This window comes from Globicephala melas, chromosome 2 (assembly GCF_963455315.2).
Source record: "Globicephala melas chromosome 2, mGloMel1.2, whole genome shotgun sequence".
Classification (NCBI taxonomy): domain Eukaryota; kingdom Metazoa; phylum Chordata; class Mammalia; order Artiodactyla; family Delphinidae; genus Globicephala; species Globicephala melas.
This window is the reverse complement of record NC_083315.2, coordinates 172,955,493-172,969,231: the sequence shown is the minus strand read 5'-3', so window position 1 is coordinate 172,969,231 and position 13,739 is coordinate 172,955,493. Positions and strand designations below refer to the sequence as shown.

Genomic DNA, 13,739 nt, shown 5'->3' with positions numbered 1-13,739 from the left:
GACTAGTTTAAAGGAGGGCTGGGAAAGGGATGCCGGTGAAGGAGCGAGCTTAGGAGAAAGTGGGACTCCACTGTGTAGAGGAGTCTGCGGGGTCCCACCTGTATCTGTGGGACGGAGGACAGGAGGGCAGGCGGCTGCTCCCAGGGCAAGAGGACACTGGAGGGGCGGCAGCCAGGGACCGCCATCAGCTCAGACCTCACTGGGGCACAGAGCTCTGCACAGCCTCCATATCTGGATCTAGTAGTAAAACCCCGAGGACCAAAGGAGCGATGACACGAGACGTGCCCACACCCTCGGGAGCTCCATGTCCATGCCCGCTGCTGTCCGCGGGCGCGTGAAGGACACCTAACCGGGTTCCTCTGAGCTGTTCCAGAGAATAGTCATGGTGCTGGAAAGCCTAAAGGCTGGAAAAGCCCAGGCCCCTCTCACCAGCGCCTCGCAGGAGACCCAGGGTCAGGGGGCGGCACCACTCTGAAGGCTTTAGCCCAACAAGGAGCCCCCCTGCCGCCACTTCTCCAAAGCCGAGTGAGCCCCTGACACTCTTCTCCGGGCTTTTAGTATGGACGCTTCTCACCCTTCCTCTGACAAGTGTTTTAAAATCGTCAGGGCAAACATTTCTCCTGCTGGGACGGCGGCTGTCGACAGCCGGAGAAGCACCCTTCAGCCAGTCACTTCATCAGAGGGATCAGTCTGGGCGCGCTTTCTTCCCAGAGGCCCCGAGTTATCCTCGGCAGGTGGTGAGCCAGCTGCCCGGGTGAGAGCGGGCTCCCCCGGAGTCGGCTTAAGCAAACTGTTCGGTCACAGCCCAGAAACACACGTGCTTGAGGGTACCCACTCTTGTCCTTGAACAGCCAAAGCCTCTGCCAGTCACACGGGCCGGAGCTGAACCCCAGCTCTGTCACTGCAAGTCATCCAACGCTCCAAGCCTCAGTTTCTGAGCCCATGAAATAGGGATGAAAACACTTCCCCCATAGGTTAGCGTGAAGACTAACTATGTAATAAGCAGAGAGCCTAACATCCACTTATTCATTCTGGCTTGATCCAGGCCAGGCAGGGTGCCAGGAACCAGGGCTACACGGCTCACAGCCTGGCCCACAGGGAGCGCCCAGCCGATTTGTCACTCCCCTTTTCCTTGGAGCATTCCTGTGATGGAGGCCCCAGTCATGACGCAAAAACAAGGGAGACACCAGAAGACACTTCTTGGAAAAGAAAAGTCATGATCATTCATGGGTCCAGTTCCAGTCGGTCACTCGGGCCCACGCACCATGACCCCCACGGAAAGACACAGGGACCCCAGAGCAGAAGGAGCCAGGCAGGGGCGGGGGCAGCAGGGCGTGGGAAGCGGGGTCTGAGTGAAGAGGACGCCCGCTCAAGTGAAAGGCACGTGCCGACCCATCACGAGGAGGAAGCTGCTACCCCGCTCAGGCCATTTTGTCACGGAGCAGCGGAGGACGTAGGAGAGGCTGGGAGACCCTGAAAGGCGGTCTTCCTGCTGGTCTGCCCCCAGACCCACACGTGGGATCAAGAGCGACACCAGGAAGCTGGCTCAGGGGGACCTCTGGGGGCTTTTGGAACTGAGCCACCAAAGCTGCCCCGTTTGGGGACGTGGTCCAGCCACTGCGGCTCTCCGGATGCTCAGAGGAACACGGCTATGATTTCCTACCTTCTGAAGGGCCTTGTGGGGCAGGGGCGGGGAAGGGAAGGGCAGCCTTTGCTGAGTGCTTGCCGTGCAGCAGGCACTCTGGATACGTTATCCCAGCTGTTCCCCTCCATGACCCCAGCTGCTGGGCATTGCTACCCATCTCACAGATGCGGAAACGGAAGTAAAGGAAGCTTCCCCGAGGACGCCCGGCTTGGGTAGGTGGAAGAGCCGTGTCTCCACCCCATCCAAGTTCCTCCTACCACACTGGGCTGCCTCCAGCATCCGGGAGCTGGGACCGGGTGGCACGGCCTGGATGCCCCGGATGGGCTGGACACACGTCAGGAGAGCTGACTGGGCACAGGAAGGAGGACAGGGTGCCCTGCCCATCCAGGGCCCTGGAGGCTCCAGGGAAAGGACCATCTCCTTTGCAGCCAACAAATGCAAAGTTCAAGGCCTCGTGTGCCTCCCAGGCCTTAACAGCCAGGCTGGGGGCGATGGTCTAAGGGGTGGAATCTGCAAGAACCAGTACCACTTAGAACTGAACGAGCTCAAGCTCTTCGGGGGCTTTTGAGGAGACGGGCTGATGTGGTGTGCCGGACAGCTGACTCATAAAGCCGGCGGCACTCGGGGCCCTGGTGGAGTCGAAGACCAGCGCTCCCCGAGGCCGCCTCAGCCTGACGCATCAGAGACGTTTCCTTAGGAAGATTACAGACTGAAATGATAGCACCAGAAATAATTAACCTGTGAGCAGATTTTATTTAAGTGTTGATTCATGGTTGTTCTCTAAGCCAACAGCCCGTCAGAACTATAAATTAACGAGATAAAATGTTGCTGGCCCTCCATATTTCAGGCCGGGTATTGACGTTTTAGAATCCACAGATTTTTAACTGTATTGACTGAGGACACCAGGATAAATGGCCTTCGCGCCAAATTCCCATTAACGACAATGGGCACCGAGTGACTAATTCCCAGAGCGCTGCGGTGAGAACGCCCTGCGCTGCTTTCTCCTGGCGGGGAGTTCTAATTAGATTGAAATGGAACAGCCAAATCACCAAGGGCGGAAAGAGGCAAAGCAAGTGAAAAGGAAGATCAGACTCGGTGACAAGAAAGGACAGAAGTCAAACGAGGCCGAGAGCCACGGGGGCTGTATACAGCCCCCGCACGCCCTGGGCCAGGTGGGGTGCCGGAATGCGGCGTGGGCGTGCGTGCAGACCCCACTCCGGCGGCCCCTGATGAACCCACCCCCGCCTGGCAAGGGCCTCCTCAGCTCTGCCTCACGTGCACGCACGCTGAGCAGCTGCTCCGAGCCAGGCCTGGCCACGTGACAGAGACACAAAGACCACCTGGATGGGCCCCATCCTCAAGGAGCTCCCACACTAGCCATGGAGATGGACACAGAAACCAAACCTCTCAGTGGCAGAGGCCCCACCCAGGGGTTGGCGGCCTTCCCCAAGGGCAAGGCCAGACCCCTGGACCCTACGCACCAAGCAACAAAGGACATCCAGCACGCTGACCATGGTAGCCCCAGCCCAGGTCCTGTACAAGTAGCTGCTGAAGGAATGAGAGGGGGCCTTCAATAGGCAAACCGGGTGGTGAGCCCATTCCCAGCAGAGGGGTGGGGGGCAAAAGTGCCCCCTCACCTCCCCGGGGGGACGGCAAAGCCCTGAGGGCCCGGCCATGCTTTCCCTGTCCCACCCAACACACCACAGCTAGAGGAGCAGCTGGGACCGGGCCAGACAATGTTCCCTCCAGCGAGTTCTACCACCAGCTGGGCAGGGCTGCCACATCCCCCCCTGAAGCTCCCCACCCAGCCTCGGGTCACCCCCAGCCCGCTACAGCCACCAGGGAGGCCTGCCCAGGGTGCACATGGAGCCATGATTCTCTCCTGCTCCAAACGCAGCAGTGGCCCCTACTGCCACCTGCTGCGGCAGTGCCTAACTGGCCAGGTGAGAGGACTCTCTTCGAACGTCTGAAAATGTCAGAGCCCCCCCCCACTCACTCACTCACACACACACATACACACACACAATGGCAATGTCTGCTTAACATCTGTTGATTGAGAAGATAGATTATGACAAAGGGCCGCTAGGAATCCATTAATGTTATCAAATGAACTTGTATTTGATTAACACGACAGCATCACCAGCATGTGAGAAGCATCCCTTCTCCACTCTTGGGCAGGCAGTGCAGGTACCCATGGGTGCTCAGTGACACTGGACTGGGGAGCGGCATCTGGGGAATGCACACCCCACAGGCCAGGAAGCGCATGGAGCCCGAGCTCCCCTTCCTGCACCCCCAAACTCACTTCCCCCAGCTCCCTGCACCCCACACTTCCACACACACCGCGTGGTTCATGTTCCTGAACTCCGTCCTCATTCCATCTGCTGAGAACCCACTTCTCTCCCCCTCCCCAGCCCCACTCCATCCTGATTCTCTGTCCCCCAGTTCCTGCCTCAGCTTGGGTCCCACTTCCTCCAGGAAGCCTTCCTTGATCTCCCAGGCTAGATGTCCTTGCGGTTCCTATATCTCTCTCCATCACTGTACCCTGGGACTCTCTGCAATTCTGTCTCCCCCAGTGGATGTGAGCTCCTCCAGGGTGGATCCTGGGACTTATTCACCTCTGTGTCTCCAATACCGAGCACGGCTTATTGGACACACAGGTAACAAAGTATAACTGTCAGGCAGCTGGCTTCGGAGCCTGGCAGACCTGTGTGCATCCTGGTTCAGCCACTTCCTGGTTGTGCCCCGTGCCTGTGTGTGACGAGGGGATTCCGGTGGCGCCAGTCTCAAAGGGTGAATGGGCCCTCACCCCACATGTTAAGCTGCAGAGGAATGCCTTGCACACCGTCGGTGCTCAGTGACAGTACCTACTGCTGGCACCAGCGACCCAACTGTCACCGTCACCCAGGGCACCAAACCCCCTAAGCCTCGACTCCCTCTCAGAGGGGCTCACAGGAAGAGCGTGGTCTTTGTTGCCAAAAAGAACACCGTACACTCAGCACTGTGTAAAGGGCCCAGGGTTTGCAGCTGCACGGACGTGGCTCCAAACCCCCACCTGCCCTGCACCACTGGAGGCCCTGAGCCAGTCACTCGGCCCTTGCGGCCTCAGTCTAGTCGCCTGTGAAATGGGGCTAACAATGGCTGGCAGGATTGAAATGTGTGCAAAGCCTGTGGCACAGCGCCAGCCGCCGACACAGCCAACAGCCTGGCCAACACCCCACTGACGGCGCACGGGGCCCAGCCAAAGGAGCTGCATGGCCTCAAAAGGGTCGTCCCTCAGTGACCCAGCAAGAGAGGAGGACACTCCAGGTGAGCAACAAACCCGCTGCATCCAAGCTGCGGGGCGGAGCTGGGTGGCTGGACCCCGGAGTGATCACCCCCTGTTTGCCAGGCTCTGGGAGAGGCACGGACCCCAGGACCACCACAGCTGGGCCAGGCAGGCAGGGGCTGCCTGAGGGCTCGAGGGACGCCCCGGGCACTGGTGTGAACCCAGGCCTCCCCTCCTGGTGCTGGCAGCGATGCCCAGCAGAAAAGTGACCCAGGAGGAACCCAGGGAGGAAAAGGCAACGTGGGCGCTGAGGGCAGCCGGCCCGGGGGTCAGGGGCAAGGCTGGAACCCAGGTCTGCGCTCGCTGGCTCTGTTCTCGCCCGAAGCACAGACAGGCCCCCGCTCCGGGGCTGTGGCGGGATTCGTGCTCAACGTGCCGGCTGCATCGGAATGCCGGGGAATGGAAAGTTCCTCCCACTGACTCCTCTCTCCTCCTCGCGCTGCTTGTTGAGAGCCCCCTTAGGATTTAGCCAGCGCGAATCCATCTCGCCCAAATGCCTTTTCAGTGTGGGCATGAAAGCAGAGCTCATTTGCTGGCTTTCCGTACGAGCTGGAATCATTCCTTACAGCCTTTCAGCGACAGTGAATTGACAGGAATTCTAAACTGATTCCAACCAAAGGACGCTGTGATAAAGCTAAATCTATCTCAGTACAAACTGCATGTCAGAAGTTGATTAAAAAGCCACCTCTATCCAGCTCCACAGGTTGGGGCTGGGACAACCTTGGGACTCTGTCCTCCGGGCAGGTTGGCAGAGGTCCACTGTGAAGCCTACGGGCCAGTCTCGGTTTCAGGCAAACAGCCTGGAGACAGGCTTGCCGAGTATGAGTCTCCCCTCGTCCCGTCTGCCCCTGCCCTGAAACCGTCTGCAGCTGGCGGCTGCAGAATCCCCCTCCCAGAAACCTCCCCAGTGAGAAAGGCGCCAACTCGGAGGAGGGGGCGCCTCGGGGTAATGAAACACACCTGTTTCGAGGTCTGTTAGGTGCAGGGCGGAGTCGAAGCCACCACTGAGGATGCGCTGGCCACAGGGGGACCACCGGGCGGCCCGCACTGCCTCACTGTGCAGGGAGTAGGTCTGCAAGCAGCTTCCCGAGTCCACGGCGTTCCACACCTACGAGGCAAACACAGCGCCAGATGTCACAAGCGGGGGCCTGATCCTGGGGGCTCAGCTCAGCCCCTGTGCACGGGGAAAAGGCTCTCACAGTGGAACTAGATTCCCAATATTTTACCATCAAAGCAACATCTAGATGTTAAACTTCTCTTCGTGGAAATGTAATAAGGCCTTGGGACTGGCAAGTCGAGGGGGAGACTTTCACAAAATTTTTTCTGGGGGTTAAGGGAGCTCACAAGGAAACAGCATGTCCTGTGTTCTGCCGCTCACCTGCCCAGCCCTTCACACCTGATTCACACCTGCTCACCACCAAAAAGTTCCAGCCCAGCCTCACCTGCACCTCTGACATGTGTCCTCCGAGACAGGACTTTCTGAGACCTGTAGTGGATGCCGCACCAGGCCAGGCTACCTGCACGGGTCCCGCTTTAAGACTAAGATCCAAAATAGAGTCTGCCACACCTGTGTTTGCAACCAGGCAGAGCAGATCTCTGCCCGAGGGGCAAGCTGGCTTTTTTTCTGGGAGAGAAAGTACTGCCCCTCACTCCCCTCTGCTTTCTCTGGGGAGCGAGGCTTGTGGCAGAAAGCCCTATGTACACTTAACGACCTCTGAAATGTGTTTTTAGGCCCTCAAGTATAGAACTGTACATTCCAAGGGCCAGGACCACTTGTGCATGAAAGGGCTGCGTTCGGCTTCCCACCGGCTCTCCCAGGAAACTCTGCCGACCACCACACACCCCAGGGAAAGGCCGGCAGGCGAGGAGCCCAACCAGGCTGGCCCAGGGCCTGGCACGCGGAGATGCTCAGCAGTGCTACTGTCCTCCCTTGGTGTCACTGCTGGAAGAAAGGAATGCTCTCACCTGCCATCCAAGGTGGGTCAGAGGACTGAACACAGAAGCAGGAAGGCACCCACAGGGCCTCCTGTGTGATGCTTCCAGCCTTGTGACTTGGCTGAAGCTTGGCCTCTTCAGGCCTCAGTCTCCTCGTCCATATAGTGGGCATAAGAAGAGCCCCGTCCCAAGGGCAGTAGTGAGGAATGAGCGAGGGCTGGGCACACCGCACCGCAGCTGGAGCACAGCAGGAGCCACGGCGCCGGAGGCTGTGCTCCTTGAGGCAGGTAGTGCATGCGGTTCTTAACAGCAGGATTCCCTGACCCTCTCTTATTTCCTTGATAAGAGTAAACCCAAAGCGTGCCCACACAGATCCACAAACTGGATGTGAGAGATAAGCTCCCCTTTCAAGATGAGAAAGTTCACCCCGCCACATCCTGAAGGTTCTCAAAATGCATAGGATGAGAGCTCTGAACGCGTATTTCCCGGGCATACGGAAACGTCTAAGATTAAGAAAACAAGAGGTCAAGGGTAGCCTTGAAAGAATGGTAAGACAGCTCAGTTCCTTTCTTCCTAATTAGGGGTCAACAGCTGGGGTTTCAGACTGAAAAGCAAAAAGTAGCAACATTTACATTTAGAAATACGAACAGAGATAACAGAGGAAAGAGCCAGAAGACTTCAAAGTGAAGTGAGAATTCATGGCAGAAACGCAGAGCACAGGGAACTGCTGTTTTCTCAAAATGATGTGCAAGTATGACTTGAAAGGAAAAAATAAAGTAAAATGAGTGAGCTAGATCTACAGGGTTAACTTGGCTAAACAGTGAAAAGATAATATTGAATACATAAGGCAACTGCATATATGCAGTACGATGCCATCTAAGTTTTAAAAACACATGGAACACCACCTCACACCCAGCAGAATGGCTTCTATCAAAAAAAAAAAAAAAAAGAAGATATGTGTTGGCAAGGAGGTGGAGAAATCAGAACCTTTGTACATTGTTAGTGGGAAGGCAAAATGGTCCAGCCACTAGAGAAAACAGCAGAGCAGAACTTCAAAACATTAAGCATAGACTTACAGTATGATCCAGCAATTCCACTTGTCTGTATGCGCTCAAAAAATTAAAACCAGGATCTCAAAGAGATATCTGTATCCCAATGTTTACAGCTGCATTAGTCACAACAGTGAAAATGTGGAAGCAACCCAAGTGTCCACTGATGGATAAACAAAATGTGATATATATATACATATATATATATGTGTATATATATATATATATATACACACAATGGAATATTACTGTCTTAAGAAGAAAGGAAATTCTGACACAACCCACCACATGGATAAACCTTGAAGACAACACGCTAAGTGAAATAAGCCACTCACAAAAAGACAGAAAGTATAATTCCACATATGTGGGGTCCCTGGAGTAGTCAAAATCATAGACGTAGAAAGTAGAACGGTGGTTACCAGGGGCTGCGGGGAGGGGGAAATGGAGACTTTAATGGGGACAGAGTTTCAGTTTTGCAAGATGAAGAGTTCTGCAGATGGATGGTGATGACGGCTGCACAACAATGTGAATGAATGTACTTAATGCCGCTGAACCTACACTTAAAAATGGCTACGCTGGTAACCCTTATGTGTATTTCACCACAATTTTAAAAACACACATGAAGCAAAACTCTATCATGTTTCTTTGTGTACTTGTAGTCAGACTATAAAAAATATGCTTGGAGAGGGGAGAGGGAGAGGGGCAGGGTTGGGGGATGGGAGCTGTGAACAGCACACTGTATTTCCCCTAAAGAGAGGCAAAGAGAGCGTGAGAGGGCTTCCCTGGTGGCGCAGTGGTTGGGAGTCCGCCTGCCGATGCAGGGGACGCGGGTTCGTGCCCCGGTCCGGGAAGATCCCACGTGCCGCGGAGCGGCTGGGCCCGTGAGCCATGGCCGCTGAGCCTGCGCGTCCGGAGCCTGTGCTCCGCAACAGGAGAGGCCACAGCAGTGAGAGGCCCGCGTACAGAAAAAAAAAAAAAAAAAAAAAAAGAGCGTGAGAAAATGAATGTGCTCCAAAGCAAATATGCCCAAATGTCCCCATCTATTAAAGTCATTCATTTAATCATTCATTCAGCAAACACTTCCTGGGTACCTGCTATCAGCTAGGTGTTGGGAAAGGAGGAGAAGGAGGTGGTGGGGGACGAGGAGGGGGTGGCTCATAACCCTAATCAAAGACGGAGGGAAAAAGAGACCTTAAACCCGGTGGCACCAAGGCCGAAAGCAGCAACCAGAGAGGTCTGAGTTCCTGGCCACGGCCTCCTAAATCAGCCGCGGAGACATGCTTAAGGACATCCATCAATCCGTAAATTATCCAGTAACTCCCCTCTGAAATGCAAAATGCGTACTTGGCCCTCCTGGTTGCTATATACACAACGATAGCATCAGAATCAATGCACCCCAGTCAGCCACTTCTCAAAGTACCCAGGGTGAGGGAGAGAAGAATCTTTGCTAATCGCTCTCCCTAATTGAATTTAATGTTTGCTGTCAGGTTTTAAAGATTAATTCCCAAACACCGCGCAGCCTGAAGTGTGTACCTTTTTTCAATTAAGTAATTAGAGAGCCCAATCTGCCTTCATGGAATTAAGGAGTTAAGTCTTCTGTCACATGTGCTAAGATGACTTGCTGTATTAACTGGAGACATTCTACGTGTCCAACAAAAGTCAGGTTTAGAAAGAACATGACAAGTGAAATGTGGTGCAGGTGCACGTTCACTGCAGTTTCCGTGTTCTGCTTACTGAGACATGGCCCCACCAGGAGTTCCTAACAGTCTCTCAAGACCTATAGCTTTAGCCACGGGTCACCTTCTCTCTGCCTACCTGCCTGACTTTTGTTTTTTATTGGGTTGGCCAAAAGGTTTGTTCAGTTTTTTCCATAAGATGGCTGTGGTAGCACTTAGTTGTTTTTAACTTTATTCAAAACGATTTTGTTAGATTGTATGTGACAGCTGTCATATCAGCATGCATTTATAAAAAAGACTTATCGACACATGCACTCCAATGTCCACTGCAGCACTATTTACAATAGCCAGGTCATGGAAGCAACCTAAATGCCCATTGACAGATGAATGGATAAAGAAGATGTGGTACAATGGAATATTATTCAGCCATAAAAAGGAATGAAATTGGGTCATTTATAGAGATGTGGATGGACCTAGAGACTGTCATACAGAGTGAAGTAAGTCAGAAACAGAAAAACAAATATCGTATATTAACACATATATGTGGAATCTAGAAAAACGGTACAGATGAACCGGTTTGCAAGGCAGAGACAGAGACACAGACATAGAGAACAAATGTATGGACACCAAGGAGGGAAAGGGGGGGTGGGATGAACTGGGAGATTGGGATTGACATATATACACTAATATGTATACAACAGATAACTGATGAGAACCTGCTGTATAGCACAGGGAACTCTACTTCACTTCGCTGTACAGTAGAAACTAACACAACATTGTAAAACAGCTATACCCCAATAAAAACAAATAAATAAATAAATACATCAAAATTGGTGAATTTTTGTGTTGCCATTTTAATACTGAAGAGGGAAGAAAGAAAGCAACATTTTCGGCATACTATGCTTTATTATTTTAAGAAAGGTAAAAATGCAACTGAAACACTAAAAAAGATTTGTGCGGTGTATGGAGATGATGCTCTGACTGATTGAACATGTCAAAAGTGGTTTGCAAAGTTTCACGCTGGAGATTTCTCGCTGGACGATGCTCCATGGTCAGGTAGACCAGTTGAAGTTGATACCAATCAAATCGAGACATTAATTGAGAACCACTCAGGAGATAGCTGACATACTCAAAGTATGCAACTCATGCGTTGACAATCATTCGCAACAGCTTGGTTATGTTCATCACTTTAATGTTTGGGTTCCACATAAGTTAAGTGAAAAAAACCTTCTTGACTGCATTTCCACATGTGATTCTCTACTTAAACATAACGAAAATGTTCCGTTTTTAAAACAAATTGTGATGGGCGATGAAAAGTGGATACTGTACAATGATGTGGAACAGAAGAGATCGTGGGGCAAGTGAAATGAACCACCACCAACCACACCAAAGGCCAGTCTTCATCCAAAGAAGGCGATGTTGTGTATATGGTGGGGTTAGAAGGGAGCCCTCTATTACGAGCTCCTTCCAGAAAACCAAACGATTAATTCCAACAAGTGTTGCTCCCAGTTAGACCAACTGAAAGCAGCACTTGACGAAAAGCATCCAGAATTAGTCAACAGAAAACACATAATCTTCCATCAGGATAACGCAAGACCACATGTTTTTTGCTGACCAGGCAAAAACTGTCACAGCTTGGCTGGGAAGCTCTGATTCATCCGCCGTACTCACCAGACGTTGCACCTTTGGATTTCCATTTATTTCGGTTTTTACAAAATTCTCTTAAGGGAAAAAATGTCAATTCCCTAGAAGACTGTAAAAGGCACCTGGAACAGTTCCTTGCTCAAAAAGATAAAAAGTTTTGGGAAGATGGAATTATGAAGTTGCCTAAAAAATGGCAGAAGGTAGTGGAACAAAAGGGTGAATATGTTGCTCAATAAAGTTCTTGGTGAAAATGAAAAATGTGTCTTTTATTTTTCCTTAAAAACCGAAGGCACTTTTTGGCCAACCCAATATTATAAAACAAATACAATCTCTGTAAAAAATACTCAAATTATACAAAAGTGCAAAAAGTAAAACCCCATAGGAATCAACAACAGGATGGCTGTTTCTCTGATTACATTGTAAATAAGTGTTCTGCAAAAAATTTTTCAAAACAAACAAACAAACAAACAAAAACAGAAAAACACAAAGAAGAAAATAAGAGGCAGCTATCATCCCACTACCTGGAGATAATAGCTGTCAGACTTCTGGGTGAATCTTTGCCTCCCGTTTGGCCCTGTCCTGCCAGCTCCTGCCTCACGGACCCGCCTAGTTCAGTCCCAGCTCATGGACTCCTGTTTATCCTCGACAGTCTCTGCTGTCCCAGGATATCATTCTAGAGACTGCTGTCAGGCTTGCACAGCTTAGCACAAGCCTGTGCAGCCAGTGCCCAAGCCTTCATCAGGCCATTTACCTGCAAAAGTTTTGGGAATCCTTCAGGGCGTGTGTGTATTCAAGGGCTGGAATTGCGTTGAATCCACAGACCAATTTGGGGAGATGTCCTAACAATATTGAGTCTTCTGATGCATGAACAGGATATATCTCTCTTTTTATCAATATTTAGGTCTTTAATTTCTCTAAGCAATGGTTTATAGTTTTTTGATAGAAAATCTTGCACAACTTTTGTCAAATGTATCCCTATTTTTTTCATGTTGTGATGACATTGTAAATAGTATTTAAAATTTTTAAATTTCAGGTTCTTTTCTAATGTAGAAATACAATTAATTTTCTATATTGACCTTGAATTCGGCAAACTTGCTAAACTATTAGTTCTAAAGGGTTTTTTTTTGTAGATTCAGAAGAGTTTTCTACATAGACAATCACATATGTGAACAAAAAGAAGTTCACTTCCTCCTTTCCAATCCAGATACCTTTTATTTCTTTTTCTTGCCTTATTGCACAGGCTATAATCCCCAGAACAATGCTGAATAGACACGGTGTGAGTGAACACCCCTGCCTTGTTCCTGACCTCATGGGGAAAGCAGTCAGTCTTTTACACAGTTAAGTAAGATGCTAGAGGTTATGTTTTCATAAATGCTCCTTAACAGTTTGAGAAAATTATCTACTATTTCCAGTTTGCTGAAACTTTTTATCAGGAATGAAAGCTGGATATTGTCAAAAGCTCTTTCTATATCTCTTGAGATGATCATCATATGGTTCTTCTTTTATAGTTCATCAATAGGTTGTATTATATTAATTGATTCTCAAATATTAAGCTAAACTTGAATTCCTGGGACAGATCCTACTTAGTCATGACATATAAATAAATAAATAAATAAATAAATAAATAAATAAATAAATAAATGTTGGATTGATTTGCTAAATCTTATTTCTTCTCTTGGTTTGGTACCACAGTAATGGTGGCCTCACAGAACAAGTTGGGAAGTGCTTCCTCCTCTTTGATTTTCTGGAGGAGTTTGAAAAGAATTGTGTATTAATTTTCTAGGGCTGCCATAACAAAATACCACAAACTGGCTGGTTTAAACAATAGATATGTATTGTCTCGTGGTTCTGGAAGTCAAAAGTCAGAAATCAAGGCAGGATTGGTTCCTTCTGAGGGCTGTGAGGGAAGGATCTGTTCCAGACCTCTCTTCTTGACTTGTAGATGGCTGTCTTCACGCTCACATGGTGTTCTCCTTCTATGCCTGTCTGTCTTCATATATCCCCTTTTTATGAAAACATAGGGACTTCCCTGGTGGTGCAGTGGTTACGAATCCACCTGTCAATGCAGGGGACACGGGTTCAAGCCCTGGTCTGGGAAGATCCCGCATGCCAGAGAGCAGCTAAGCCCATGCGTCACAACTGCTGAGCATGCATTATAGAGCCCAAGAGCCACAACTACTGAAGCCCGCATACCTGGAGCTTGTGCTCTGCAAGAGGAGAAGCCACTGCAATGAGAAGCCTGCTCACCACAACGAAGAGTGGTGAGCAGTCTTCTGCTCACCTGCTCACCACAACTAGAGAAAACCCACACACAGCAACGAAGACCCAATGCAGCCAAAAATAAATAAATAAATTTTAAAAAAAGAAAAGAAAATGAAAGTCATACTGGATTAGGGTCCAGCCTAAAGACTTCATTTTAACTTGAATATCTCTATAAAGATCCCATCTCCAGGGCTTCCCTAGTG

At 50.4% G+C, this 13,739-nt stretch overlaps 1 protein-coding gene across 1 annotated transcript in view; it reads right to left on the bottom strand.

The window, feature by feature from the left end:
- The window catches only part of WDR25 (WD repeat domain 25), a 140,544-nt gene that overhangs the window by 52,716 nt on the left and 74,089 nt on the right, over positions 1-13,739 (bottom strand). The window contains exon 3 of the mRNA XM_030883368.2: positions 5,931-6,078. Within this exon, the coding sequence (XP_030739228.1) occupies positions 5,931-6,078 (148 nt within the window). The remainder of the gene's footprint in view (positions 1-5,930; positions 6,079-13,739) is intronic.